The sequence below is a fragment of the Schistocerca serialis genome, chromosome 11 (assembly GCF_023864345.2).
Source record: "Schistocerca serialis cubense isolate TAMUIC-IGC-003099 chromosome 11, iqSchSeri2.2, whole genome shotgun sequence".
NCBI lineage: Eukaryota > Metazoa > Arthropoda > Insecta > Orthoptera > Acrididae > Schistocerca > Schistocerca serialis.
In genome coordinates, this window is record NC_064648.1 from 51192159 (window position 1) to 51219803 (window position 27645).

Sequence of the window (27645 nt, forward strand, 5' to 3'; positions counted from 1 at the left end):
GTTTCATAGGTGTTTCTGTTGTGTGTGAGTGGAGCCACTACAACCATAAGTGAGGTACTGTAGTTTTCAGTGTGCAAGTGGGGCACTCATGTTTTTGTGTGACAGCAAGATGAATGATGGTAGAAAGGACCATAGTATAAAGACAAATCATAAGTAAGTGGTGAGACCAGACCAGAGTCTGTGATGGCTAACCACACCGTGTTAGGAGGACGCCCCTGGAGGAACCAGAAGGCCAAGCAACATCCTCCTGTCTCATTTGCATGGGGTAGATGTTGAAAGACACTAACTGCCTGTCTAGCGAGTCTCATTGGTTCCTTTCACACATAAATTTTTGAGCAGTTAATGATATGGAATAAACAGGAGGGCTGTACATCGAACAAGGCATATCACATTTCTCACACTATATCATTGTTTATTGGTCGTACATCCTTATGTTAAATATAAGTTGTTGTAAAGAAAGACAGTGTAAGAGAGAGCAGTGCTATTACTTTCAGACTATGATGCACATTGGAAGCAGTTCTAAACTTTCTGGAATCACCTTTGTCCAATTGAAACACACCATATGAATATCTTAAAAGAATGATCAAGGTTCCAGATAGTTCTCTTATGGAGTGGTAAGTCCATAATTAACAAGGTATACATCTAATTTGTGAAACACATGAATGGAGTGGTGATATTCCCATTGGTAAGATATATGAGCCAAGATGATGTGGATAAATAATAAGTAGGCTTATTGGGGGCCTAGATGAAGTACTTAGCTATATTCCTGTCACTGATAAAACACTTACCGTTTGGCAACTGATGTGCCAAATCATTCCTCTAGAAAATAACCCTGGCTCCTTGGTTAACTAACCAATTGAGAGACGGCACATACCGTGCAATAAGTCTTTGGAGAATAGTTAAAGCAGACACTGCAACAAGGCAGCAGCGATAACTCATAGTATTGGCTGGAATAGTGAAATAGAACTGGAACTATGGTACTATGAGAGTCACATGGTCAAGATGTGCTCAGACTAGTCCCTTCTTAACGTAAGAAGAAGAACAGAACAGATAGAGGGACATGATAGTAGGGACAGGAGTAACAGGGAAGGGTTAAGAAACTAACTGCAATGATATGTGACTACAGAATTTCTCCAGCAGTACAGGGTGACTGTTCATCACACATTAGCAGTAGTGTAAGAAACCATGTCATTGAGAGGTTGTCCCTATTCCTCCTTGTTTACTGAGAATGAGAATCGGTGACTCTACATGCATTTTTAGCAGATAGCCAGGTTAAAAAAAAGGCTAGCATAATCTTCATTATCACGTGCAAGCACCATAGGATTGTCTAACAGCAAAATGGTACAACCATGGATCCATACATACCTTTATTCGTATCTGTGGGGTTGTATCAAAATTATGTCCACTTGGATATTTACCATTTCTAATACAGGTAACTCCCATCAGGTCTTGTGGGAATAACTCTTTTTAATTATGCGTACACATTTGAATACTGGTAGATGTAGTGAAAGCGCAACTACAATTAAGAAATAGTACTGTATTACTTGGCCAGAGTACACGCAGTGTAGTTCATGATACCAAAAGTGGATGGAAAGATAACATGCGTCACGGCAGTGCATGTAATAAGTAAGTTTTCCCAGAAGGATATTAAATCACAGTTACTGGCTTACCCACAAAAGGAAAAAATAAAATCATTGTTGTATAAGAACGATGCACACTGACGATCAGAGTATTTCAAATGAAATACTGTGTTAAAGCTTAAAGAAAGGTAATCTCCCACATATTAGTACAACAAACGATCTCACTGTTTTTGTCAAGTCTCAGAGCACAGTGACTATAATGACGTCATTTTTATCACACTTAAAATACAGTAAACAAAATACAGAAAAAAGTAACCAAAGCATAAAAAGAGGTACTCATGGAAATATTTAAAGTTAAATGCAAATGAACATTTATGAATGGCATGATTTCACAGTAACTGTCGCAGTGACAAGAACAGTTAACCCATCACTGTGTAATTACAACAATCAATGCATCTACCCTTCTTTGCAAAACCCTAAGTATTTCTTATTCATCAATACGACAGTGAAGGTGCTACTGTTGTTTGAAAATTGTTTGTCTCTTAACTTCATATAGAACTGGATATAATTAAACATTACCTTTCACAAACCATTGCTAGGAACCTGCGTTTGACACCCTCTGTGTCTTTAGTGCGTTTCAAGTATCATTGTCTGGTAATGAAGTTAAGTTATTTGTGATACAGAAGCACTATATAATTCAACTTATCTATGCTTTCGTTCTCCTGACCTACTATTGATACCCTGTATTTATGTCATGCTGGATCTGTGTTCTCAACACGTAGCAGTGTCTTCTGACAATGGACTTACTTGTGATGATGTTCAGAATTTCACGTCTGAAGTCTATTGTAAAGTAGGTTGAGAAACGAGGAAAGTGTAGTTCTTAAAGGCGTAATACAGTTTCTATAATGGCATATGACAAAACTCATAACCATAAATCGCTTGTTTCACCAGATCAGTCCACATGAGGTACGATACATTCCACCACAAATTACGAAGACCAGGATTTAGCCGGCCGAAGTGGCCGAGCGGTTCTAGGCGCTGCAGTGTGGAACCACGCGACCGCTACGGTCGCAGGTTCGAAACCTACCTCGGGAATGGATGTGTGTGATGTCCTTAGGTTAGTTAGGTTTAAGTAGTTCTAAGTTCTAGGGGACTGATGACCTCAGAAGTTAAGTCCCATAGTGCTCAGAGCCATTTGAACCATTTTATCCTTTACATACAAAGAATATAGATCATCTGACGTGCAAAGGTGCTGCCAAACATTAACGTATGCTACACTATATGCATGCGTTTGCCTGACTACTAGTAAAATTTTGCAGTGTGTGTTATTCTTTGTTTACAAAAGGCTAACACAACCTCCAGATAATACTGTTTTATACATTTTAACTTCCCACCAGTGTGTACTACGAGCCTCTTGGGTAATTTAAAATAGCTGTGATTTCCAGATTTTAAGCGAGTGTGTCAAGTACATGATCTATGTAGGTTACTCATTCCATAAATTAGTCTTTAGTGTTAATTCCAAACACTTGATATACAGGGTGGTCCATTGATCGTGACTGGGCCAAATATCTCACTAAATAAGCGTCAAACGAAAAAACTACAAAGAACGAAACTTGTCTAGCCTGAAGGGGCAAACCAGATGGCGCTATGATTGGCCCGCTAGATGGCGCTGCCATAGGTGAAACGGATACCAACTGCGTTTTTTAAAATAGGGACTCCCATTTTTTATTACATATTTGTGTAGTACGTAAAGAAATATGAATGTTTTAGTTGGACCACTTTTTTCGCTTTGTGATAGATGGCGCTCTAATAGTCACAAACATATGGCTCGCAATTTTAGATGAACAGTTGGTAACAGGTAGGTTTCTTAAATTAAAATACAGAACGTAGGTACGTTTGAACATTTTATTTCGGTTGTTCCAATGTGATACATGTACCTTTGTGAACTTACCATTTCTGAGAACGCATGCTGTTACAGCGTGATTACCTGTAAATACCACATTAATAAATGCTCAAAATGATGTCCGTCAACCTCAGCGCATTTGGCAATACGTGTAACGACATTCCTCTCAACAGCGAGTAGTTCGCCTTATGTAATGTTTGCACATGCATCGTCAGTGCGCTGACGCATGTTGTCAGGCGTTGTCGGTGGATCACGATAGCAAATATCCTTCAACTTTCCCCAGAGAAAGAAATCCGGGGACGTCAGGTCCGGTGAACGTGCGGGCTTTGGTGTGGTTTTGACGACCAATCCACCTGTAATGAAATATGCTATTCAATACTGCTTCAACCGCATGCGATCTATGAGCCGGACATACATCATGTTGGAAGTACATTGCCATTCTGTCATGCAGTGAAACATTTTGTAGTAACATCAGTAGAACATTACGTAGGAAATCAGCATACATTGCACCATTTAAATTGCCATCGATTATATGGGGGCCAATTATTCTTCCTCCCATAATTCTGCACCATACATTAACCCGCCAAGGTCGCTGATGTTCCACTTGACGCAGACATCGTGGATTTTCCGTTGCCCAATAGTGCATATTATGCCGGTTTACGTTACCACTGTTGGTGCATGACGCTTCGTCGCTAAATAGAACCCGTGCAAAAAATCTGTCATTACCCCGTAATTTCTGTTGTTCCCAGTGGCAGAACTGTATACGACGTTCAAAGTCGTCGCCATGCAATTCCTGGCGCATAGAAATATTGTTAGGGTGCAATCGATGTTGATGTAGCATTCTCAACACCGACGTTTTTGAGATTCCAGATTCTCGCGCAATTTGTCTGCTACTGATGTGCGGATTAGCCGTGACAACAGCTAAAACACCTACTAGGGCATCGTCATTTGTTGCAGGTCGTGGTTGTCGTTTCATATGTGGATGAACACTTCCTGTTTCCTTAAATAACGTAACTATCCGGCGAACGGTCCGGACACTTGGATGATGTTGTCCAGGATACCGAGCAGCATACATAGCACACGCCCGTTTGGCATTTTGATCACAATAGCTGTACATCAACAAGATGTCGACCTTTTCCGCAATTGGTAAGCGATCCATTTTAACACGGGTAATGTATCACGAAGCAAATACCGTCCGCACTGGCAGAATGTTATGTGATACCACGTACTTATACGTTTGTGACTATTGCAGCACGATCTGTCACAAAGCGAAATAAGTGGTCCAACTAAAACATTCATATTTCCTTACGTACTACACGAATATGTAATAAAAAATGGGAGTTCCTATTTTAAAAAAACGCTGTTGATATCCGTTTGACCTATGGCAGCGCCAACTAGCGGGCCAACCATAGTGCCATCTGGTTTCCCCCATCAAGCTAGACGAGTTTCGTTCTTTGTAGTGTTTCCGTTTGACGTTTATTTCGTGAGATATTTGGCCTGGTCACTATCAATGGACCACCCTGTAGAGGTCCGCTGATTGTTCCAAATTCGATTCTTAACTGTTATATAAATGAATGCACCTATCTCTTGTCTCTTCATGTATTTAATTAAGTACTTTATTTGCCTATTGTGGACAAGAGACCTATGAATCCTAAAGTAAATTTTGATAGTGAAGTGGAAATAGCATGACATCTGATAATAAGTGAAAATATGGTGTTTGTGTTTTTCGTACAAAACTCGGCAAAAGAAAAATATGTATTGCTGTAAAGAAACCATTCAATTAATAGCAGTTACTGGAAAGACACTTTGTTTTTAACGTTTCCAGTTTTCTATTTCACTTCAACGCTGCTTATGAGCTGGTTAAGAAAAACATTCTTCTACTTTAAAACTGTCATTCTCATCTTATAGCAATGTAGTACTGATTAAACCTCGCTTTCACTAGTGTAAATGCGTTCGTAAAAAGTCCATTTCACATGATATAAAATCTTTAGTGCACATAACGCAAAAGTTACAGTCATTTCATGTATCACCACAGTGCGTTTCTCACTTAAAGGAACTTCTAAAGCTTTACAGAGTAACATAGTAACCTCCTGATGATGATGAATAGCAGCCTCTCACATTCTCTTTTAGTGGTACATTATAATTGTAAAACAACTGATCTCTCTAAACTCTTGTCCACTGTATAAGCAATTACTTCCCGTCACACTTTAATCTTTTACGTTATCATTGCTCTCGTTACTTTGCTATTAATATACAGTAACTTAGAAGACAGCAAGGCACAATCCTACTGTAGAAAGCAATTCTTGCGTAAAAAAAAAAAAAAAAAAAAAAAAAGAAACTGCAAAAGAGAGATGGCAAACTAGCCTCAACTGGAGACTGGTTCACATTCTAGCACAATTCGTTTGCACTAGTCAGTCAAAATGACTGACTGAACGACAGAATTATTACTCACAACTGCATCAATAAAATACATTTCTTCCCACAGTGAAATCACTCCTATACAGAATAAAATGTCACATGAAACTCGTTCAAACAAACAATACCTCAGTCCCATGACCTCAAGGCATACTGAGTATATGCTGACAGCAACTTGTCCTTTTTTTCCTGCATTTCTGCATAAACTATTTTGAGCTGGACTAAGTGACACTACAGAGGGTGGCAGAGCTTTATCATGATACAGTTGTAACCAGACATAATGTACTACCACTGTATGGTCTGCATTAACAGAAGTTACTCGTATGATCGAAAAAGGGGTTTCGTATTGAGGCATGAATTTCTTAGTCTTCCCTTTCTTAATCATGGGCTTACGAATCAAAAGTAGGTCCCCAGGTTTATACAGAGAAAGCACAGCCACTTTGTTACGTCGTTCATTTTGTTTTCTGGGTTGCTTATATTTATTTTGCTTGATCTCCTTCCGGATAGCCTTGAGGTGACAACTTCTGCCAGATCCACGACAGATTGGAGTTTATCATGTTAAGATGGGGAGCTCATAGACCGTCATATACTTCCTCGTAGGATGTATGCCTAGTTGATGCATGTATATGACTATTTTACGCAGAAGTTACATAGGAAACCTACCTGTCCCAGTCATTGAGTGGTTTATGTAGTAAGACAACAGCCGAACTGTTGTTTGATGAACACATTGGCGGTGGCTATTACCTTTTGGATGAAAAGGAGTGTTTCTCTGTTTTTTTTTGTTTCGTAGTAATTTGTACACTTGTAAAAACAGGGTGAATATGAAATTAGTCTTCCATTCAGTCAAAATATTATCAGGACGTCCGAATGATAAAACTTAACTATTAACAAAGGCACTTGTTGCTGTTCCTGTAGTCATATCTGCAACTTGTACTATAATTGCATATCTAAGAAAAAATCTGTGATAGATGGGATATATTTATTATTTTGTGTGGTCTGTGGGAACGACCTGACATTGTCTAAGGCAACATTCTGAAACGGGTTTGCAACGTCTGTAGCGTCTAGAAGTGTTTGCAAGGCAAATTAAGTTCCTGGTGGGACTGACCTCTGACAACAAGCAAGTAGTTTTGGATGTACTTCTGAACATTAGTCCGTCTATCTTCCGTTCAATGCCGTGTGTCTATTCTGGCATTCATGGTTTTTGTCCATTATGACATGCCTGCAAAGTGCCATGATACTGAGCTATTATACATGCTTGCAACTCTTTCTGCAATTATGACTCTGTTGCTCAGGGGGATTTATGTGTCATGGAATATGATCAACTGCGACAAAATGTGGAAGAGAATTGTACCAGTGACACTGTACATCTCTCAATGCTTCTATTAAAACATTGTCAGTCTGAATCATTTTGACCTTATGGCTCAATGCATCAGTACTCAGGTGTGAACAGCTTGGTTTGTGGCATACGTCATAATCCTTCTTTGATGATTTTTAATGCCCAACGAGTCAAATGACTATTGGGGTCCTTTAAACTGAGCCTTTACAAAAGAGCAGTATAATCAGAGACCACAGTGATTTTCTTCTGTAGAAATAACATCTAAAATAGTTGTCTCCGAATTTAAGTGCTAGCAATTATTCCTGACAAAGAATAGCACTTATAGGATATTCGAGGTGTCTGTTCAAAGGATAAAAGGCTTTTCCGAATCAGTATATTAATAATGTGTACCTGTCAAATCATATTTAAGTTTCCTCATAGCCTGTTCAATTCCTTCTGTCCGCTAAAGCACTGCAACTTGCTTTAACAACTTAGTTAATCGTTTGAGTGTCATAGCACAATCCATGACCAAAGATGATAATAATTAGTGAGGCCAAGAAAAGTTGCATCTCCTTAACATTAGTGGGCCTGGAAGAGTCTCAACTGGTTTGGATAGCTGTGGATTTGTCTTAACCTCATCTGAACTGATAATATGTCCCAGGTACTTAACCTTTGATTGTGCAGAAAAAACAATTTTAAATTCAAATGTGTAAGCTGTAACCTTGGTAAAACGTACCTCAATCTCACCAAATGTTCCTCAGTACTCCTTGAAAATATGATATCATCCAAATACACTAAAGACGTTGTAGGCTTCAATCATCTTAGTAACAAGTCAGCGTATCTTTGGAAAGTGACAGGCGCATTTGTAAGGCTGAAAGGCATGTGCAAAAACTCATACAACCTTCATGGAACCACAAATGCGGTTTTTAGGTATTCTGGTGCAATCGGAATTTGGTGCTGATTAGAATACATATGAAAGGTAGTAAAATGCTTACAGTTTCCCAGTCTGTCTAATGTTTCGTCGATATGGGGTAGAGGGTAGGTATCAGTGGTAGTTACCTTGTTTACTGCTTGTACGTTAATGCATAGGCGATAGGCTTTCTCTCTACTGATTGCCTTTTTGGGTACCACAACGATAGGAACCTCGCAGGAGTTCGCAGAGGATTGATCTATCCCTGCAACTAGCAGTTGTTGTGTAACATCCTGAACAACAGATTGTAGATAAAATAGGAATCTGTCCGGTTCCGAACCTGTCCCGTTTCTGAGCAAGTGGCCTAATGTCTTAAGTTTGAATTCCGTGTTGTACAATGTCAGTGACTGACATATACTGCTGTTCCTCGAACAGCCAAGCATATTCCTTTAATATCGAGTACAAAAGATTACACTGACACTGGCAAATGTGCTAACTTCTCATAGGCCTGATTTTCAAGTAAGGGCGCTACCGTGCAAATTCTCCTTCTGTCAGCTGCTTCTTGCTCTTACGCTTTAACTTATTTTCTCACTGAAATTATTCCTCAACAACTTCCTGAGCACTAGCAAGTATTGTTCCACGTGTAATGTCTATATCACCTTACCGAAAATCATCAATAAATACTGGAGCACAAAACTTCTTTACCAGTCTCTCTATTTTATTTACACTACTTCTCACATGAATCTACGACCTGTATAGAACGTTGTTTAGACTGAGTGTACCAACGAGAAAGTCCAATCTAGGCAGTATTTGGATCGTGAAGTCTGTCCTGTGCCAGGCGCTGATTGTTACCAGTTGTGTAAATTCCAAATGCCCATGTATGTAGTTCTGTTGGAGGTTGTGGAAGAGGCCTCATTCCACAAATTCCTAACGATTGAGGGTCGCGAGTTCCACAGAAATAGCTGCCACACTGAATCGAATAATATGCGTCCCATAATCTTCCACCACTCAGTGCCAGTGTAGGAAATCCTTCTCTAGAATGACACTGAAATCCCTTCTGCTTCTTCTCCCAAGTTTCATAACAAAACCATAGTTCTTACCATGCATCTGCAGGTTTACAGAACATATTCCTGTGGGCAGTATTACTTCTGCTCTTAATACACTAATGTGCACGATTTAAGTGCACTCTTATTATTAAGAGAAACAAATAATGCTTTAATTTGAGTTCCTGTGTCTACTGACACTTTGGCAGCTCTTCCTCTGATATTGGCCTTTAAAACTGTTTGTCACCTCATTTACACTTCTGTCTTGGGCTGGATACATTGCCCACATTGCGTGGAGGATGGGTGGTGGGGCCTGATCCCTGACCATTTCCCCAACGTGTACTCACACTTTTTTCTACTATCACGTGGAGAATTCAGCTATTGAAGATTCAGTCTCTGATCTTTTGGACAGGCAGTACTTGCATACCAGTGTTTGGAATGCGTACCATTTACAAAAACGTAGCGCAGCTTATTGCTTTGCGACAGAGTAGGGACGAACCTTGCAGTCACCTTGCAAAAAAGTATCAGTCTTACTGCTTCATGTAGTGAAGTAGGTGAGGCCACCTTTGGTTCTCTATATATCTGCAGATTTATTCCACATATGAAGACGTCAATTGTTCTGGCTCTAGCTACCTCAATTAACACGTCATTACATGTGGCGCCCCACCCTAACACATATGTGCCACCTGACACAGCTCATATCTGATCAGCAAACACTTCAAAATATTCATTCAACTTGTGCCTTAAAGTGGATAAATGGTCTCTGTAGTAGCTGACTTCTCATTTGTTGGAGTAGTGCTCTGCTAAATCGTATGCCAGGGCTTCAGAGAAAGGTAATTAAAAATATTGCCAAGGGCTAACCTCAAAGTTCTGTAAGTAGTCCACTGGTTTGAGATCTTAGTATTGAACCCAGTTACATCTGTGACATCCTAGCAGGTGTGTCTGCAGATTCCATGGCGAGACTTAAGGCAAAGGCGAGCGATGTTCTTCCTCAGATGCAGCGTCGGTGCAAGAGCAACAAACTGACTAATGCTGTTCATAGAACCACGTACATACTTCTGAAGGGAAGGCTTTCTCTTAAGTAGGAATCCTTCCGTGAGGCTTGATGGAATACCTGAAAAACGCAGAACTGCTAGCAGATATTTAGGCTTTCTTCTAGTCGAGAAAAGATACTATCTAGAACACTAAAAATCTGTTACTCAGAAAGCGGCAAAAATTATGCATAATATTGCCTGTGCTGGGACTACTGACTATAAATTACCATTTCATGTGGTATGGTTATATCACGAAGTTAACTTCAACACCATTATGGACGTCACTACCAGCATCTTGACTCATCATCTTAGACTAGGGAGCAACAAAACAATACTGCAACAAATTCAGTGGAGCTCACTGTGCCTTTTGTACTACACCTATAGAGGGTTTATTCGTGATAATTAGGATATGTCTGATGGATATCGTGGTTTGTTATAGGGAAGTGCTGTTTCGGTTAGGGTGTGAGCAATATGATCATGTGTATGAGATCACAGGTATGCATATCATTGATAAAAGACTTTTATGAGCCTCGAAGTTAGATGAATAGCTGTCTGATTGGGATGTTAGGAGCACTACAAAGAGTGTGTAACACATATAGTCAAGCATCGGGAACATATTCAAATTGCACAACTAGGTATGGTGCACGAGGTCGAGGGCACGGTCCATATCCCAAAATTCTGCACCTTCTGGGATGTAGTAACACACGAATCTGTAAACGTGGAGAGGAGGATTGTGGTGATCATGTCGTCCTCAGATGCCAGAAGGTTCACCAAGTGCTATGCATGACATATAAAATCTCAACCGATATTGAGGACAGAATAAAAAATTTGGAGGCACTACTTTTCAAGACGACTGCGAGCTTTGCTGATCTTACGAAATTATAATTGGTAGTCTTCTTTCTAATTAGGGGAACAAACTTACGAATGAAATATGGAGTTGGCCGAGGGCTCCCGCACAGCCACTGCCTCACGTGGCCCATTTTGAACAAAGATTCCTTAATGCCCAGCCACGTTCAAGGACAAGACAGTGGGCTATAAGGTGTATACTAACGATATAATTGAGATTTTTATGGTAATAATGATCAGTTAGATGAAATGTGTAAGGCGGTTAATAGCCAAAATCCTTATATTAAATATACCGTCGTATTATCATAGGAAGATAAGCCATCCTATTTGGATTTAAACGTCTCTCTGAATGAAAGAAAAATTCTGTTCAGTATTTATGATATGACCACCACAACATATAATTTGACACCAAGTTCTTCTGGACATCCCACGTACCTTAAACACGTTGCCTTTAGAGCAATCCTCTATAGAGTGCAGGAAATTCCGTTGAGCAATAGAGAGACAAGGAGAGAACTAGATACCATTAGACATATGGCCCACGTGAAAGATTATCCTTGGGAGATGGTTAACAAATAGAACTGAATATTGAAAGAGATGGTACGAAAAAGGGATCAGTGGGTAGTGTCCTCCTTAAGTAGAATGTGGACGATAAGAAGAAGAGATATTGCAAAGTATATTAACGTCGACCAGTTTCAGGTAAGGTGGGTCGGTGGCTGAGAGACTTAAATGTAATAACTGTGTATTTAACATCCAAGAAAAATGGGCAATGGTTTATAGATCATGAAGAACGAGATGCGCAGGCCAGATGAGTGAAGCTTCCATATCAGATGTAGGGAGCACGATGAAATGAATAATCCTGTCAGTCGTTTACTTCCACTTAGTGCTTAATAAACAGAACTTGCAGGTTGTTAGCGAAGATTCAGATATCTCGCACAAATGCCCTATAGGCTGAACACTGACATCTTGGAAGAAATTGTAATCATGAAATGTAAAATCAAGCGTCCAGAGAGTGATGTTAACAAACTGCGTGAAGGTTTTATGCAATGCTTCGTATCTATATATATAACATTTTTGAGGTAATGTATCCCAGTAGACAAACCTTATTTTATGTAAAAGGTAAAGAATCTCAGTGTTTTGCGTTTATATTTATATTGTTATATATTTTCCATTTACTTCCGCCACGACTTTTTTTTTTCTGGAGCTCCGACTAAGGGACTCACGTATGTTGATGTGTAATTATATGGACAAGAGAAAGCCACTGGCTTTTTAAGCTGTGTTAATGATTTATAGTTCGAGTGCTTTGCTCATCGCGAATTAAATAAGTGTAGTAGGTATTACAGTGGGTTTGAACTCGTTCACCTCAGGATGGTTGACTAGTTCTTATATTATGCATTTGTTGCTTACAGGCTTCCTTGCTGAAGGTTCTCGTTTCTTAATATGTTCTTATTCATACATTGATTCCTAATATGTGGTTGTTGTTGTTGTGGTCTTCAGTCCTGAGACTGGTTTGATGCAGCTCTCCATGCTACTCTATCCTGTGCAAGCTTCTTCATCTCCCAGTACCTACTGCAACCTACATCCTTCTGAATCTGCTTAGTGTATTCATCTCTTGGTCTCTCTCTACGATTTTTACCCTCAACGCTGCCCTCCAATGCTAAATTTGTGATCCCTTGATGCCTCAAAACATGTCCTACCAACCGATCCCTTCTTCTAGTCAAGTTGTGCCACAAACTTCTCTTCTCCCCAGTCCTATTCAATACCTCCTCATTAGTTACGTGATCTACCCACCTTATCTTCAGCATTCTTCTGTAGCACCACATTTCGAAAGCTTCTATTCTCTTCTTGTCCAAACTAGTTATCGTCCTTGTTTCACTACCATACATGGCTACACTCCATACAAATACTTTCAGAAACGACTTCCTGACACTTAAATCTATACTCGATGTTAACAAATTTCTCTTCTTCAGAAACGATTTCCTTGCCATTGCCAGTCTACATTTTATATCTTCTCTACTTCGACCATCATCAGTTATTTTACTCCCTAAATAGCAAAACTCCTTTACTACTTTAAGTGTCTCATTTCCTAATCTAATTCCCTCAGCATCACCCGATTTAATTTGACTACATTCCATTATCCTCATTTTGCTTTTGTTGATGTTCATCTTGTATCCTTCTTTCAAGACACTGTCCATTCCGTTCAATATGTGGTTATTAGTTGCATTTCAATTGATATTGCCATTGTAACAGTGATCTTAATATGTTGGTGGTTTTGAAAATTTCGTTTAAGGCTTGGGTCCAAGAGGCATTAGCTTCCTGAAAGCTCATACTGGCTACAACTCAGTGACAATCTTATGTCTGTCTTGATACATTGTGGTATCTGACCTTATTAGTGGTGTTACTGCTATTACTAGTACTGTTATGTGGTGGTATCAGATTCTATTATTGGCATTGTAGGAGGTATGTTCACTTACTTCTTATCACATCTGTTAGTGGTGCAATTGGTTTACTACTAGTGTTGCTATATGTAATAATAGTGCATCTTTTGTTAATGGGCGGTTTTAGTGTGTTGGCGATGGTGCTTTTTCACGACATCTTAGATATGATGATAGCAGGGTTACTAGCTTACAGCTTTCCCGTGAGATGCTAGCCATTGTGCACTCAGCCTAGTACATTGACCATCACATGACATTTTAATTGTGGTGTTCTGTATGTGCATGAAGGCAGTATTGACAAGTCAGAATCTTTGCATAAAGGGGACATATCATGTATGAACTGACATCTGCCCCTGCAGGCACTTTGTACTGTCTCTTTTTATAATGTCAGTGTGTGGAAGTCTGGTTATTTCACTGTGTGAGAGCACATATCACTGACAAGCCTAACCCATGAGCATGTAAGTTTGTATTGGTTTTATGGATTGTTTGGCCGTGAGTAGCTTATGTTATGATATCAGTGGGTGTGCTTACAATCTTTTATTTATGGGGATCACCTATGTATTATATAGACCTAGTTCTCTGAACGGTTTTCTGTGCAGCCACGAAATATATGAGATGTATTTTCTGCTTGCAGGGCATGTACAAGAGAATCACTATATTTTTCATGTTGGATTAGTTCTGTGTATATTCTGTATGTATTGAGGTAAACGTCTCAGTATGTCATTACAATTTTTTTTTGTTTTTGTTAGAGTATCATAGTACACTGACTGAAAAAAATCGCGACACCAAGAAAGAGTTGTACGACATAAATGAAAGTTGGTAGGCTTGTTTCCTCATCTGAAAGATGATGTCTATTCACCTTTCGCGCCAGTCACATAAGAGTGGCGTTAGTAGCTCCACTACGAAAATCCATATCAGATTTATTTTAAGTACACGGTGTAATGGTTCAAATGGCTCTGAGCACTATGCGACTTAACTTCTGAGGTCATCAGTCGCCTATAACTTAGAACTAATTAAATCTAACTAACCTAAGGACATCACACACATCCATGCCCAAGGCAGGATTCGAACCTGCAACCGTAGCGGTCGCTCGGTTCCAGACTGTAGCGCCTAGAACCGCACGGCCACTCCGGCCGGCACGGTGTAATGGTCTTGATTATAACTTACCTTTGAGGCTGGACGTGGTGAGCTGATTTTAGTCAAGAATGCTTTTAAGGCGACCAATACATCACTGAGTTTGAACAACGTCATGTGACAGCGCTATGAGAAGCTGGATGTTCCTTCTGTGATATTGCTGAAAGACTTGGCAGGGATTGTGCCACTGTACATGATTGGTGATATCGGTGGTCATGGGAATGTATGGTCGTAAGTAGACTGGGCTCCATATTGCCATGTGGCACTAATGAGAGAAAAGATATCATATTTGGCGTATCGCTCTGGGCCATCGTACTGCATCTGCAGTAGAAATACGAGCACCATTTAGCATCACATTGACACAACGAACAGTTACAAATCGGCTACTTCAGTGACAGCTTCGAGCCAGCTGCCTGTAGCATGCGTTTCACTGACCCCAGATCACCGCCATTTGCGACTTCAGCGGTGTCAGCGATAGCTCATCGGAGAGCAGGGTGCCGGTCTCTTGTGTTTTCTGATGACAGCTGCTTGTGCCAGTGATAGCTTTGTGTTGGTTAGAAGGTGGCCAGTTGAGGGCCTGCAACCAAACTGTCTGCTTGTTAGACACACAGGACCTACAGCTGGAGTTATGGGCAAGGGTTTGTTTTCATATGACAGCAAGAGCGCTCTCATGGTTATCACACACCACATAACTGCAAATCTGTACGTCAGGCTGTTGAGTTGATTTGTTGTGCTGCCATTTATGTACAGCGTTTCAAGGAGTGTCTTCCAACAGGATAACGCTCGCTCACATAGCACTGTTGCAATCCAATGTGCCCTGCAGTGTGTTGATATGTTGCCTTGGTGTGCACAATCAGCAGATCTGTCTCCAGTCGACCACATATGGGACATTATTGGACGACAACTCCAGTGTCACGTACAATAGTAATAACCAACCCTGTATTGATCGACCAAGTGCAACAGGTATCGAACTCCATCCCAGAGACTGGCAAATGACACCTGTACAACACAATCTGTGCATGTTTGCTTGCTTGCATTCAACATTTAGGCGGTTATGGTGGTTATTAATGTACTAGCATTTCATATACACAATGGATTTTGTTGCACTTACATTAACCTGTGATCTAGCAATATTAATAAATATGCTATCTAGATATATGTATTCCTGAAATTTCAATAGCCTACATTAATTATTTTTAGGTGTTATAATTTTTTCTATCAGCTTATGTTTGATCATCACATTTAGTAGTAATTTTTATTTAATTAAACATGAATAAAATTTAAATTTTATTGTTTTTGTTCTTGCAATGTAATACTGTCTGCTATCTCAAGTATTACAGTAAGTTTTAGCTATTTAAATAATGTTGATCTGATTGTTACTTTTGGTGTCTTTCTTTGTTCACAGATAATAATAAATTTTGGCTGTGACTTTGAGTTGAACTGAATAGATTTTTGTAAATTTTTTAAATGTAGTTTCGTTACATTATGGTGCACAGTTATTTATTCACATATTTTTGCTTCAATGCTTGTTAATACAACACTACCACTGAGTAGTGCACTTCAGTAATAAGACAAATGTAAGTTGTTTTCTCAGCAATGTCATGTTGAAACAATAAATATAATCATAAGTTCTTGGGTAAAAAAAAAACGCAACCCCTAACTCATACACTTCCAATGCAACAACTAACTATGAATGTTAAATTTTGCCTCATAACTCTTCAATCCCCCCAAGAACCATGGACCATGCCGTTGGTGGGGAGGCTTCCGTGCCTCAACAATACAGATAGCCATACCGTAGGTGCAACCACAATGGAGGGGTATCTGTTGAGAAGCCAGACAAACGTGTGGTTCCTGAACAGGGGCATCTGCCTTTTCAGTAGTTGAAGGGGCAACAGTCTGGATGATTGACTGATCTGGCCTTGTAACACTAACCAAAACGACCTTGCTGTTGTGGTACTGTGAATGGCTGAAAGCAAGGGGAAACTACAGCTGTAATTTTTCCCAAGGGCTTGCAACTTTACTGTATGATTAAATGATGATGGCATCCTCTTGGGTAAAGTATTCCAGAGGTAAAATAGTCCCCCATTCGGATCTCTGGGCGGGGACTACTCAAGAGGACGTCATTATCAGGAGAAAGAAAGCTGGCGTTCTATGGATCGGAGCATGCAATGTCGGATTCCTTAACCAGGCAGGTAGGTTAGAAAATTTAAAAGGGAAATGGATAGGTTAAAGTTAGATATAGTGGGAATTAGTGAAGTTCGTGGAAGGAGGAACAAGACTTTTGTTCAGGTGAATACAGGGTTATAAATATAAAATCAAATAGGGGTAATGCAGGAGTAGGTTTAATAATGAATAAAAAAATAGGCGTGTGGGTAAGCTACTAGAAACAGCATAGTGAACGCATTATTGTGGCCAAGATAGACACGAAGCCCCCGTCTACTACAGTAGTACAAGTTTATATGCCAACTAGCTCTGCAGATGATGAAGAAATTGATGATATGTATGATGAGATAAAAGAAATTATTCAGGTAGTGAAGGGAGACGAAAATTTAATACTCATGGGTGACTGGAATTCAACAGTAGGAAAAGGAAGAGAAGGAAACGTAGTAGGAGATTATGGATTAGGGCTAAGAAATGAAAGAGCAAACCGCCTGGTCGAATTTTGCACAGAGCATAACTTAATCATAGCTAACACTTGGTTCAGGAATCGTGAAAGAAGGTTGTATACATGGAAGAATCCTGGAGATACTAGAAAGTTTCAGATACATTATATTTAGGAACTAGATTTTAAATTATAAGACATTTCCAGGGGCAGATGTGGACTCTGACCACAATCTATTGGTTATGAACTGTAGATTAAAACTAAAGAAACTGCAAAAAGGTGGGAATTTAAGGAGATGGGACCTGGATAAACTGAAAGTACCAGAGGTTGTACAGAGTTTCAGGGAGAGCATAAGGGAACAATTGACAGGAATGGGGGAAAGAAAAACTGTAGAAGAAGAATGAGTAGCTTTGAGGAATGAAATAGTGAAGGCAGCAGAGGATCAAGTAGGTAAAAAGACGAGGGCTAGTAGAAATCCTCAGATAACAGAAGAGATACCGAATTTAATTGATGAAAGGAGAAAATACAAAAATGCAGTAAATGAAGCAGGCAAAAAGGAATACAAACATCTCAAAAATGAGATTGACAGGAAGTGCAAAATGGCTACACAGGGATGGCTAGAGGACAAATGTAAGGATGTAGAGGCTTATCTCACGAAGGGTAAGATAGATACTGCCTACAGGAAAATTAAAGAGACCTTTGGAGAAAAAGAGAACCACTTGCATGAATATCAAGAGCTCAGATGAAAACCCAATTCTAAGCAAAGAAGTGAAAGCAGAAAGGTGGAAGGAGTATATAGAGGGTCTATACAGGGGCGATGTTCTTGAGGACAATATTATGGAAGTGGAAGAGGATGTAGATGATGATGAAATGGGAGATGTGATACTGCGTGAAGAGTTTGACAGAGCACTGAAAGACCTAAATCGAAACAAGGCTCCAGGAGCAGACAACATTCCATTATAACTACTGACAGCCTTGGGTGAGCCAGTCCCGACAAAACTCTACCATCTGATGACCAAGATGTATGAGACAGGCAAAATTCCCTTAGACTTCAAGAAGAGTATAATAATTCCAATCCCAAAGGAAGCAGGTGTTGGCAGATGTGAAAATTACCGAATTATCAGTTTAATAAGTCACAGTTGCGAAATACTAACACGAATTCTTTGCAGACGAATGGAAAAACTGGTAGAAGCCGACCTTGGGGAAGATCAGTTTCGATTCCGTAGAAATGTTGGAGCACGTGAGGCTGACCCTATGACTTATCTTAGAAGAGAGATTAAGGAAAGGCAAACCTACGTTTCTAGCATTTGTAGACTTACAGAAAGCTTTTGACAATGTTGACTGGAATACTCTCTTTCAAATTCTGAAGGTGGCAGGGGTAAAATACAGGGAGCGAAAACCTATTTACAATTTGTACAGAAACCAGGTGGCAGTTATAAGAGTCGAGGGACATGAAAGGGAAGCAGTGGTTGGGAAGGGAGTAAGACAGGGTTGTAGCCTCTCCCCGATGTTGTTCAATCTGTATATTGAGCAAGCAGTAAAGGAAACAAAAGAAAAATTCGGAGTAGGTATTAAAATTCATGGAGTAGAAATAAATACTTTGAGGTTCGCCGATGACATTGTAATTCTGTCAGAGACAGCAAAGGACTTGGAAGAGCAGTTGAATGGAATGGACAGTGTCTTGAAAGGAGGATATAAGATGAACATCAACAAAAGCAAAACAAGGATAATGGAATGTAGTCTAATTAAGTCGGGTGATGCTGAGGGAATTAGATTAGGAAATGAGGCACTTAAAGTAGTAAAGGAGTTTTGCTATTTGGGGAGCAAAATAACTGATGATGGTCGAAGTAGAGAGGATATAAAATGTAGGCTGGCAATGGCAAGGAAAGCGTTTCTGAAGAAGAGAAATTTGTTAACATTGAGTACTGATTTGTCAGGAAGTCGTTTCTGAAAGTATTTGTATGGAGTGTAGCCATGTATGGAAGTGAAATATGGACGATAAATAGTTTAGACAAGAAGAGAATAGAAGGTTTCGAAATGTGGTGCTACAGAAGAATGCTGGAGATTAGATGGGTAGATCGCATAACTAATGGGGAGGTATTGAACAGAATTGGGGAGAAGAGGAGTTTGTGGCACAACTTGACTAGAAGAAGGGGTCTGTTGGTAGGACATGTTCTGAGGCATCAAGGGATCATCAATTTAGTACTGGAGGGCAGCGTGGAGGGTAAAAATCGTAGAGTGAGACCAAGAGATGAACACACTTAGCAGATTCAGAAGGATGTAGGCTGCAGTAGGTACTGGGAGATGAAGAAGCTTGCACAGGATAGAGTAGTATGGAGAGCTGCATCAAACCAGTCTCAGGACTGAAGACCACAACAACAACAACAAGTCTTCAATTTTAACAATCTCTACACTGAAAATATCCGTATTAAGTTTCTCACCGGATATTAGATAAAGTAACCCTCAATGCAGTACAAAAATAGAGACTTAAAATGACAAAATGGATTTGAGTTGTTGATCAAATTAATTTTCATAATAAAGTTACCATTAATACTGTACATTTTAAAGTGGTGTTTAGAGAATTAGACTTATACAAATCTCATTAAGACTAAATGTTCATTACTGGAATCATTATGATGTGATGTTCTTGCCCTTTTTTGGATGTTTTTCTTTCGAAATATATATAGCAGGCGCCATAAGTGGAGGAATATCGTTCACATTTTCAAAAATTCTTATCTTGCCCTTCATTGCATAATCCATCTTTGGAACGTTAAATGAGACTTAAGAGTTTGGAGTGTGAAATGAGACATCAGGATGACAGTAGGTTTGTTATATATATTATATTCTTTGTTCTGGCGCTGGGCCATAGTACATCAGGAAAAGCTTGGTGGAGGCGTCCAGTTGATCTGATGCAAAAGAATTGACAGCTGTCATCTTTAACTTCATGAAGAGCAAGGCCGAGAATGATGTTACTCTAAAGCCACTGTCAGCGACTCCTCTGGCTGGGATCATGAAGACTGCGTGACGGCGCAGCCGATGGTGGCTGTGAACTTCCTGTAGTGTGTGGGCAGCTTTAAATTCATGAAGAGCAAGGCCGAGAATGATGTTACTCTAAAGCCACTGTCAGCGACTCCTCTGGCTGGAATCATGAAGACTGCGTGACGGCGCAGCCGATGGTGGCTGTGAACTTCCTGTAGTGTGTGGGCAGCTTTCTCGTGACTCAGGTTGAGCTGCCCTGTCTTTTGGTTGAACATTGGAGTCCATACTGCATTCCAGGATGCCACTCCAAGTGTCACAGGCTCATGGTTTAGGCTGTGATTCTAAGACAAGAGTCATTTACTAAACGAATGGCTGAGTACTTATATGCTGTAGACTATATTCATTAAAGACTTAAGGTACGTACTCTAAGCATTTTCGTGGTGGCAAGTGAGGGAAGTTTTTCCGTCCTTCCGCTAGTGTACTGCAGCGTCGCATGTTGCTATACGGACCACAATGCCACCCGGCCGTGTTTTGCTTCGCAACGCATAACCCTCTCGCCTCCCTGCGGCGGTCTCTGTTGCAAATCACTTCCGCTCCAGAGTATTTTTGGACCAAATACGGTCGATACGCTAGACTGCCGTCCTGTTTATCACATCAGGTCAACCAGACTAGATTATCCTTTACACAAGAGCTCCAGGCGACCTGCTTTGTCAGCCCTGTTTCGTCTTTTAAGAATTATTATAAGAATTGTTTCCTTAAAGCCGATCACTTAATCTTACACATTGCCACAGGGCCCTTTGTCCTGCTCTTTAACTCAAACACCTTGGAACTTGTTCATTATAAGGTTTTCGCGCAAATACTACTCTCTATGCCCAACTTAAAAGCTGAAATGAACCAATTATTCTTAATACTAGCCTCCCGTGCGCCCAGCTCCATTCTGTTGCTTTTACGCCCAGGGCGTCTAATCCACTCGAATCTGAACAACGGCTGGGTCTTGTGCTTCGTCTTCTATGTACCAAAAGAAGAACTACACAGCAGAACAAGTGCTGCTGTAGTGGTTGATAGGACAATAGTCAATATTGTCTCTTTCCTGTACTGATATTCCTGATATGAATTAAATGCTGCTATAGGGTTTCCAGGGAGAATCGTCCCTCCTGCTGGTTCTGAAACGTGTTTATGGTCTGCGTTAATTACTACCCTAGAGTTTGATTTAAGCTGCTTAGATTTCCGGCAGGTAGCAGTTCCTTGAGCTCCCCTGGCCAATACAAGTGAGGTTCCGAAAGGTGAGTTATCCCTGAAATCTGGTCAGGCAGACAGACAGTAGGCCCCATCGTATTGCACGCTGTTCCATTTAATAACAAATCACTCCTATTTAATTCTAGCCTATTCGCTGGATTAAGCTTCCCCTGATCAAAACAACTAGCCGCTACTACCATCTTGTTAGAGTATAACCAATGCGCCTCAACCTTCTGAATGTGCAATTCTGACTCGAGCACTTCTTTATTGCATTCTCTTACTTCCTTTTGTCCCATTAGCAATTTAACTGTGCAGGAATCCGGCCCCTCTCTTATTACTATATTTGGACAGACTGTGAATCCTCCTCGGCGGCATTTTTGTAATTTTCCTTCTTCCATTTGTACATATCTTCCCTTGTCTTTTGTAATTAAGCTGGCCGGTGTGGCCGAGCGCTTCTAGGCGCTTCAGTCTGGAACCGCGCGACTGCTATGGTCGCAGGTTCGAATCCTGCCTCGGGCATGGATGTATGTAATGTCCTTATGTTAGTTAGGTTTAAGTAGTTCTAAGTTCTAGGGGACTGATGACCTCAGATGTTAAATCTCATAGTACTCAGAGCCATTTGAATCATTTTTTGTTTGTAATAAACAGCAGTCACTGCGTTTTTACTCTTACAAATTTCTTCAATGTTCTCCACGTTACAGGATTTGCATGAACTATGTAGCACCAACAATGTGCTTGTGTCCCTGTTACTGGTATAGAAACGGAAATACAAAATTTTGCTTCATCCGTTCTCACTGATGCTATGTCCATCTTGAAATAAAAGGGTGAGATTTTGCGCTTGGATTCTAAAACGAACCTCAACTACGGTGGTAGTTCCTTCTGTACTTTAATTAGATCCTTTAAATACTGCTCTACCGACAGCAAATTTACCCCTAACTGACCCCTTACAGCCTGCTACATAGTCTCCTATAGTTCTCTCCCTTTCCCTTGTGCTTCCCAAACACCAACTCCTACGAACTGCAAGCACTTTGTCATTGGTACATCCCTATGTAAGACTTCTAGCACAGTTTGTAGTTCCCTGGTATTCTGATTAGGTGCCTCTTCTGCAGCTCTGGCATACTGCTTTACTTTCCAGGTGAGTTGTAGTAGTCGTGTGTTATTCAATACATCCTTCTCCAAATCTCGTCTATGAGCAGGAGTATCTATTACTACCCTCCTCCTTTAATTCTTTGCTGCTCCTACTAACTGCCATAAATGTATACATAACCTTAAAAAAATGTTAATCTCTGTTTCCTAGGCCTTAATCTATACGGGTTCCTCATTACTGTTTCTTTGACAACTTCTTTTTTCCTCTTCTGATATCTTTCGCCTCACTCTCCCTTTTTGGTTCACATTCCTATCCCTGATTTAACTTCCGCACTCTCTCGAAAAGCTTTCAACCGCTCTACACACACAATTATCGGTCTCCTCGACAACTGAATATTGACGTTTACTGGTGACGTAGTGCCTATCACTTTGTATGGCCGCTGATACTTTGCAAAAAAACATCTTGGTCTTTCCCTTAGGCGTATATGAAGTTGACAGCGTCATCCGCGGATCAAACTTACACTGTGACATTATCTCTGTATTACTCTCTAGTCTTCCCTTTCTTCACTTTCAATATGTCAAATGGTGATGTCGTTTTACAACCATATGCTATTTCATATAACCATAATCCTGGATTTGTATGCTGCTTTAAATTGTAGATGGAGACGATGTACTCCAAATAGACATTCTAGTTGGTTTGATGTGAGTCATTGCAGTATCCAAGCATGTCCGTGATCGTCCTATGCACTCTTTCACTTCTTCCATTGACTTGTCGATGGCGAGAGCTCATTCTTAACTTCTTCACATTCAGTAACTTACGCAAGTCCTTGAATAGATCTGACATGGAGTTCGTTCCCTGGGTCTGTTGTTATTACTCCAGGCAATCCAAAATTCAATATCCTATTACTCAAAAGAGCTAGTGCCACTGATTCTGCTTACACGTTTGGCATTGTGGCCGTTTCCAAGTGTCGTGAAAACTAATTTATGATTGTGAGTACGTACTTATTCCCTGCAGGTGTTTTATTAAATGAACCTAAAACATCAATCCCCAGAAAAACCTTATGCTTCAGGTAACCACAACTCTCGTTGGACACAAATCCGTTCTCAGTGTGCACTGTATGCAGTTCCGCAACGTCTGTCTGCCTGTTCCTCCATCAACACTTTTCCACTACTCTTCTGCTGGTCGATCTGCAACCTCCATGACTGAATAATATGTGATTATGAGCTTCTTGTAGCACACTATTCCTTAGCTTCTTCTGCGGCCCCAACTTGGTTTCTCTGCATAGGATCCCATCCTCCATACAAAACTATGACTGCTTAAAATACTGCTTAATTCTTCATCCGCTGTTTGTGGAACTTGCCATCCATAAGCTTATTACCCCCAGTATGTAATACTGCTACTTTTCTACTTAAGCTGCCCACATTTCTGTGGTTCTTCCCAAATTTTATGAATAACATCAAAATCAAATTCACTTAGTCTTACAGTCCAATCTGACAATCTACTGGAAGTATTCTTTAATCCTAACAACCATTTTAATGCCGCATGATCCGTTATTACTCTAAACTTTTTACTGTACGGATAACATTTGAAATATGTTGTTGCATAAATAGGGCTTAACATCTCTTTCTACATTGTCGAATAATATCTATCCACAAAATTTAGTTATCTTGATGCACTGGTTTCCGGATGTTCTATGGCTTCTATTTATTGTGGCAACACAAATTCTAGTGTATGATTTCATGCATCACACGATAAATAAATTCTCTGTTAAAATCCGGAAATACCAATATCGGACTCGATATTAAAACCTCTTTTCATTCCTCCGAAGCACGCTGGCACTCTTCTGACCACAAAAATTTAGTACCCATTCTTAACAATTTGTAATATATTGATTATTCCTTGCTGCTGTAGCGTTATCTTGAAGCTGTGAGGAAGGACAGGCGTTCCAAGGCGTGGAAGCAGAGACGATGCAGAGGGCAGACGGAACTAGGAGAGATAATGTTACATGAAGTAAACCGTAAGGGGAGAGCCTTGCGAAAATGCAGACGCTCCCAGAAGCGGTCCCAGGGTGTTAGTTACTCTTCAAGGAATTAACATGTAATCATATATGTCGTCCAGACGCTGTGGTAGGTTGCGACCGTAGAACTTTGTAACCAACAGGCACGTAGTAGCGTATAAAGCCAGCTTGATACCAGCCCTGAGAACAGCAACGTCAGTAGGCTCACAAAGGGCAGAAAGAGAGCGAAAACGCAGAAAAACTGTTGACCTAGCAGTATCCACTGCAGGGAGCCCGAGGGTCAGGGCTAAATGACGTATAATAATGTTGCAAGTCTTATTTGGCAGAGCAGTTACGGTTAACTTTCAGCTGAACAATATTGATACCAAATACGGACTTAGTGCAACTGCATTAACATCCCCGACTTAGGAGCAGTAGAGGGGACCTAACTAAGCCGTGATTGGCAGGCACCTGCAGGAGTCCTACGGGTTTGGCTAGATTGCTTTAAGTGGGAAAAACAGTGTCCCCACGCAACTCCTTAAATCCCTTAGATTCCGCATTTTGGCTGAGTTCTCAGTCACACGATCTGGGCGCCGAATCCGCGCCCATCGATTCCAGCCTCAGTCCAGCCCCACGTAAGTCTTCTCTCTCACTTGGAGTGCCTCAGTGAACAGTGTCACATTCAGTGCATTTTGTTTTGCAATTAAGTTGTTGCCTTAAAATGCTGCTAGTGTTTGCTACTGTGGTTAGCACCCACCCCTGGGACTTATGACTTATGCACTGATCTGTTAAAACAGTGTTATTCATGCTTTATCTAACCCTAGAATTAGCCGCCAGTGTATTAGTTAGTCCTGTCTGGAATAAACAACTATTTGAAAACCCCGTTTGTCCAAGAGTCTCCACAATGAACTCCCTACCGAGTCTCACCACCTGCATTTCTAGTAAATGCCTGTACCAGTGTTGGCTCAGATAGAAGAAAACAATCAAATGCCTTCACTGTGAGTTGTCCTTCTGCCTTCTACTCTGTACCGCTCGGGAGCGCAGACTGACCAATTATCCATTTGCTCCCTCTCCCACCTATATCTGGACATGACATAGGAACAATATTTTGGTGCCAGGTGTGAGGTTATTTTCGGTTTAATTGAATTTTGAGATAGGTAGACACATCGTTCCTGCTCATCCCGAGGTCTTGACAGGACTGACGGCTTTGAGACTCTGTTAGACGCAGCACTGGCACTCCAGTGAGAGCAGACGAAGCGAGAAGAACAGAAGAAAGAACAAGAGGCCGGACGTGGATGCCGGACGCCGGAAGACGGGGCCAGGGCAGCCTGTGTTCACGGCTGCCGACACCGCGGACGTCACGGGGGCGGCGGAGCGCCAACGAGACGTGGCCTTATCGCGTTCCTGGGAGGACTGCCAGGGCATCGCACCCACGACCCGAGCCAGGACAGCGCCGAGACACGTCCTTCAGGCGTCAGCAGGTGCCTTCAGCAGCGGCAGCGGCTTCAGTGGCTGCGGAAAGGCGATAGCAACTCGGTTCGAAGGACAGCACATCGGCACGCATCTGTAGGTACCAGAAAAGCGCAGCGCCATCTACTCAACACGTCGCATTGCAAACACAATGAGTCTTGACGACCCTTAACTCTGCCTATACTGAGAGCGGACTGGCTATGGCTAGTATTTCAATAAGCAACACGTTAAAATTGATCCCCCAGGCCTTTGATAACAAGAAGTCAAAAAATGGTTCAAATGGCTCTGAGCAATAATCATCTGAGGTCATCAGTCCCCTAGAACTTAGAACTACTTAAACCCAAGTAACCTAAGGACATCACACACATCCATGCCTGAGGCAGGATTCGCACCTGCGATCGTAGGGGTCGCGCGGTTCTAGACTGTGTAAGGAAATAAATCGTCTTTGAAAAATTTGTAAACAAAAGTTTGTTTTAATGTCCACGTACGATCATGAAACGTGTGAAGGTAGAATGCTGCAACCCATAAGGAAAATTCCTAGCGATTGCATTCAAAAGTGTGTGAAATTGTATAAGTGTATATGGATTCCCTTGAGTCAGGATCAATGGATGTTCGTTGCCCCAAAAGAGGAAGGGTTGACAGTTTCGTGTAACGATAACAAGCCCACAGATGTACGAGTAAAAGGTACAGAAAAACTGACCTTTTATGGCAGGTGCAAGGGATATGGAACACAAGTTCATACAGTCTGAACAAATCATAAGATCTAACATGACTAATGAGGATATGGTGCCCGCTCTAAACATGCAGATTGATTGTTGTATAATTAACAAAGAACAAAGAAACATATCGGAGCTGACGCTAGACATGCCGTTAGAACATGTAGTACAGCATTTAGACGACCTCAAGGTCGCCGGTCATAAAATAGCTGAAATAGAGGAAGAGATAGCAATCCAGGAACAGCACAGTTTCTTGGAAATCTCTTGGTATCATTATTCGTTCTGGTCTTACCTAGGAGTTGTATTACTGACTATTTTGTTTAAATGTTGTTTGTACCAAAATTGCAAATGTTTCCGAGATTGTTTCAAATACTGTGGAAAGGCGTTGGAGATAATTGTTGTGGCCAAATATGTGCGCGAACAACAATAGTAAATATGTGCGAAGGGTCATAAATGACACGCATCCAGAGTAGACGACCCCTCCAAAACAACGGTCGAAGTAGTGACGAGCGAAATGAGGACTTCAGCACGAAATGAAGTAAATATCCTGCTACCGATGCCAGTTCCATGTAGGGATCAAAGATCAAAAAAAAGACACTGCAGAAAACCCCCGTTTGTACATAAGAAACCAATATTGTGATTCATGTCACTCTATGTAAACTGAATAATGTAAAAATGTATACTGTTTTGACATTGCATATATTAAATGTAACATTCAACTTCTGGTTTTTGTGTATCTGTGATGAAAAAAGAAGTTATGGAATATAGAAAAACAATTAACCAAAAATAGCAATTAAGTAAGTAAATGTATTAAATTTTGGATGTATATGTACATGTGATGTATTTACATTTTGTAAAACAATCTGTGACAACGATGTTTTCATCTAAAGTATATTTAACAAAAGAGAACCATTTTATAGTGATGACCTATTGTTGGGCTAGCAGCC

At 40.6% G+C, this 27645-nt stretch overlaps 1 protein-coding gene across 2 annotated transcripts in view; it reads left to right on the forward strand.

The window, feature by feature from the left end:
• LOC126427086 (zinc finger protein 99-like) overlaps positions 1–16163 on the forward strand; it is a 146540-nt gene extending 130377 nt beyond the window's left edge. The window contains exon 7 of one of the 2 annotated variants that reach the window (XM_050089269.1): positions 16018–16163. In XM_050089269.1, coding sequence (XP_049945226.1) covers positions 16018–16040 — 23 coding nt within the window. In that variant the 3' untranslated portion in view covers positions 16041–16163. The remainder of the gene's footprint in view (positions 1–16017) is intronic. The other variant, XM_050089271.1, reaches the window with a different exon arrangement.
• Positions 16164–27645: the final 11482 nt, after the last annotated feature.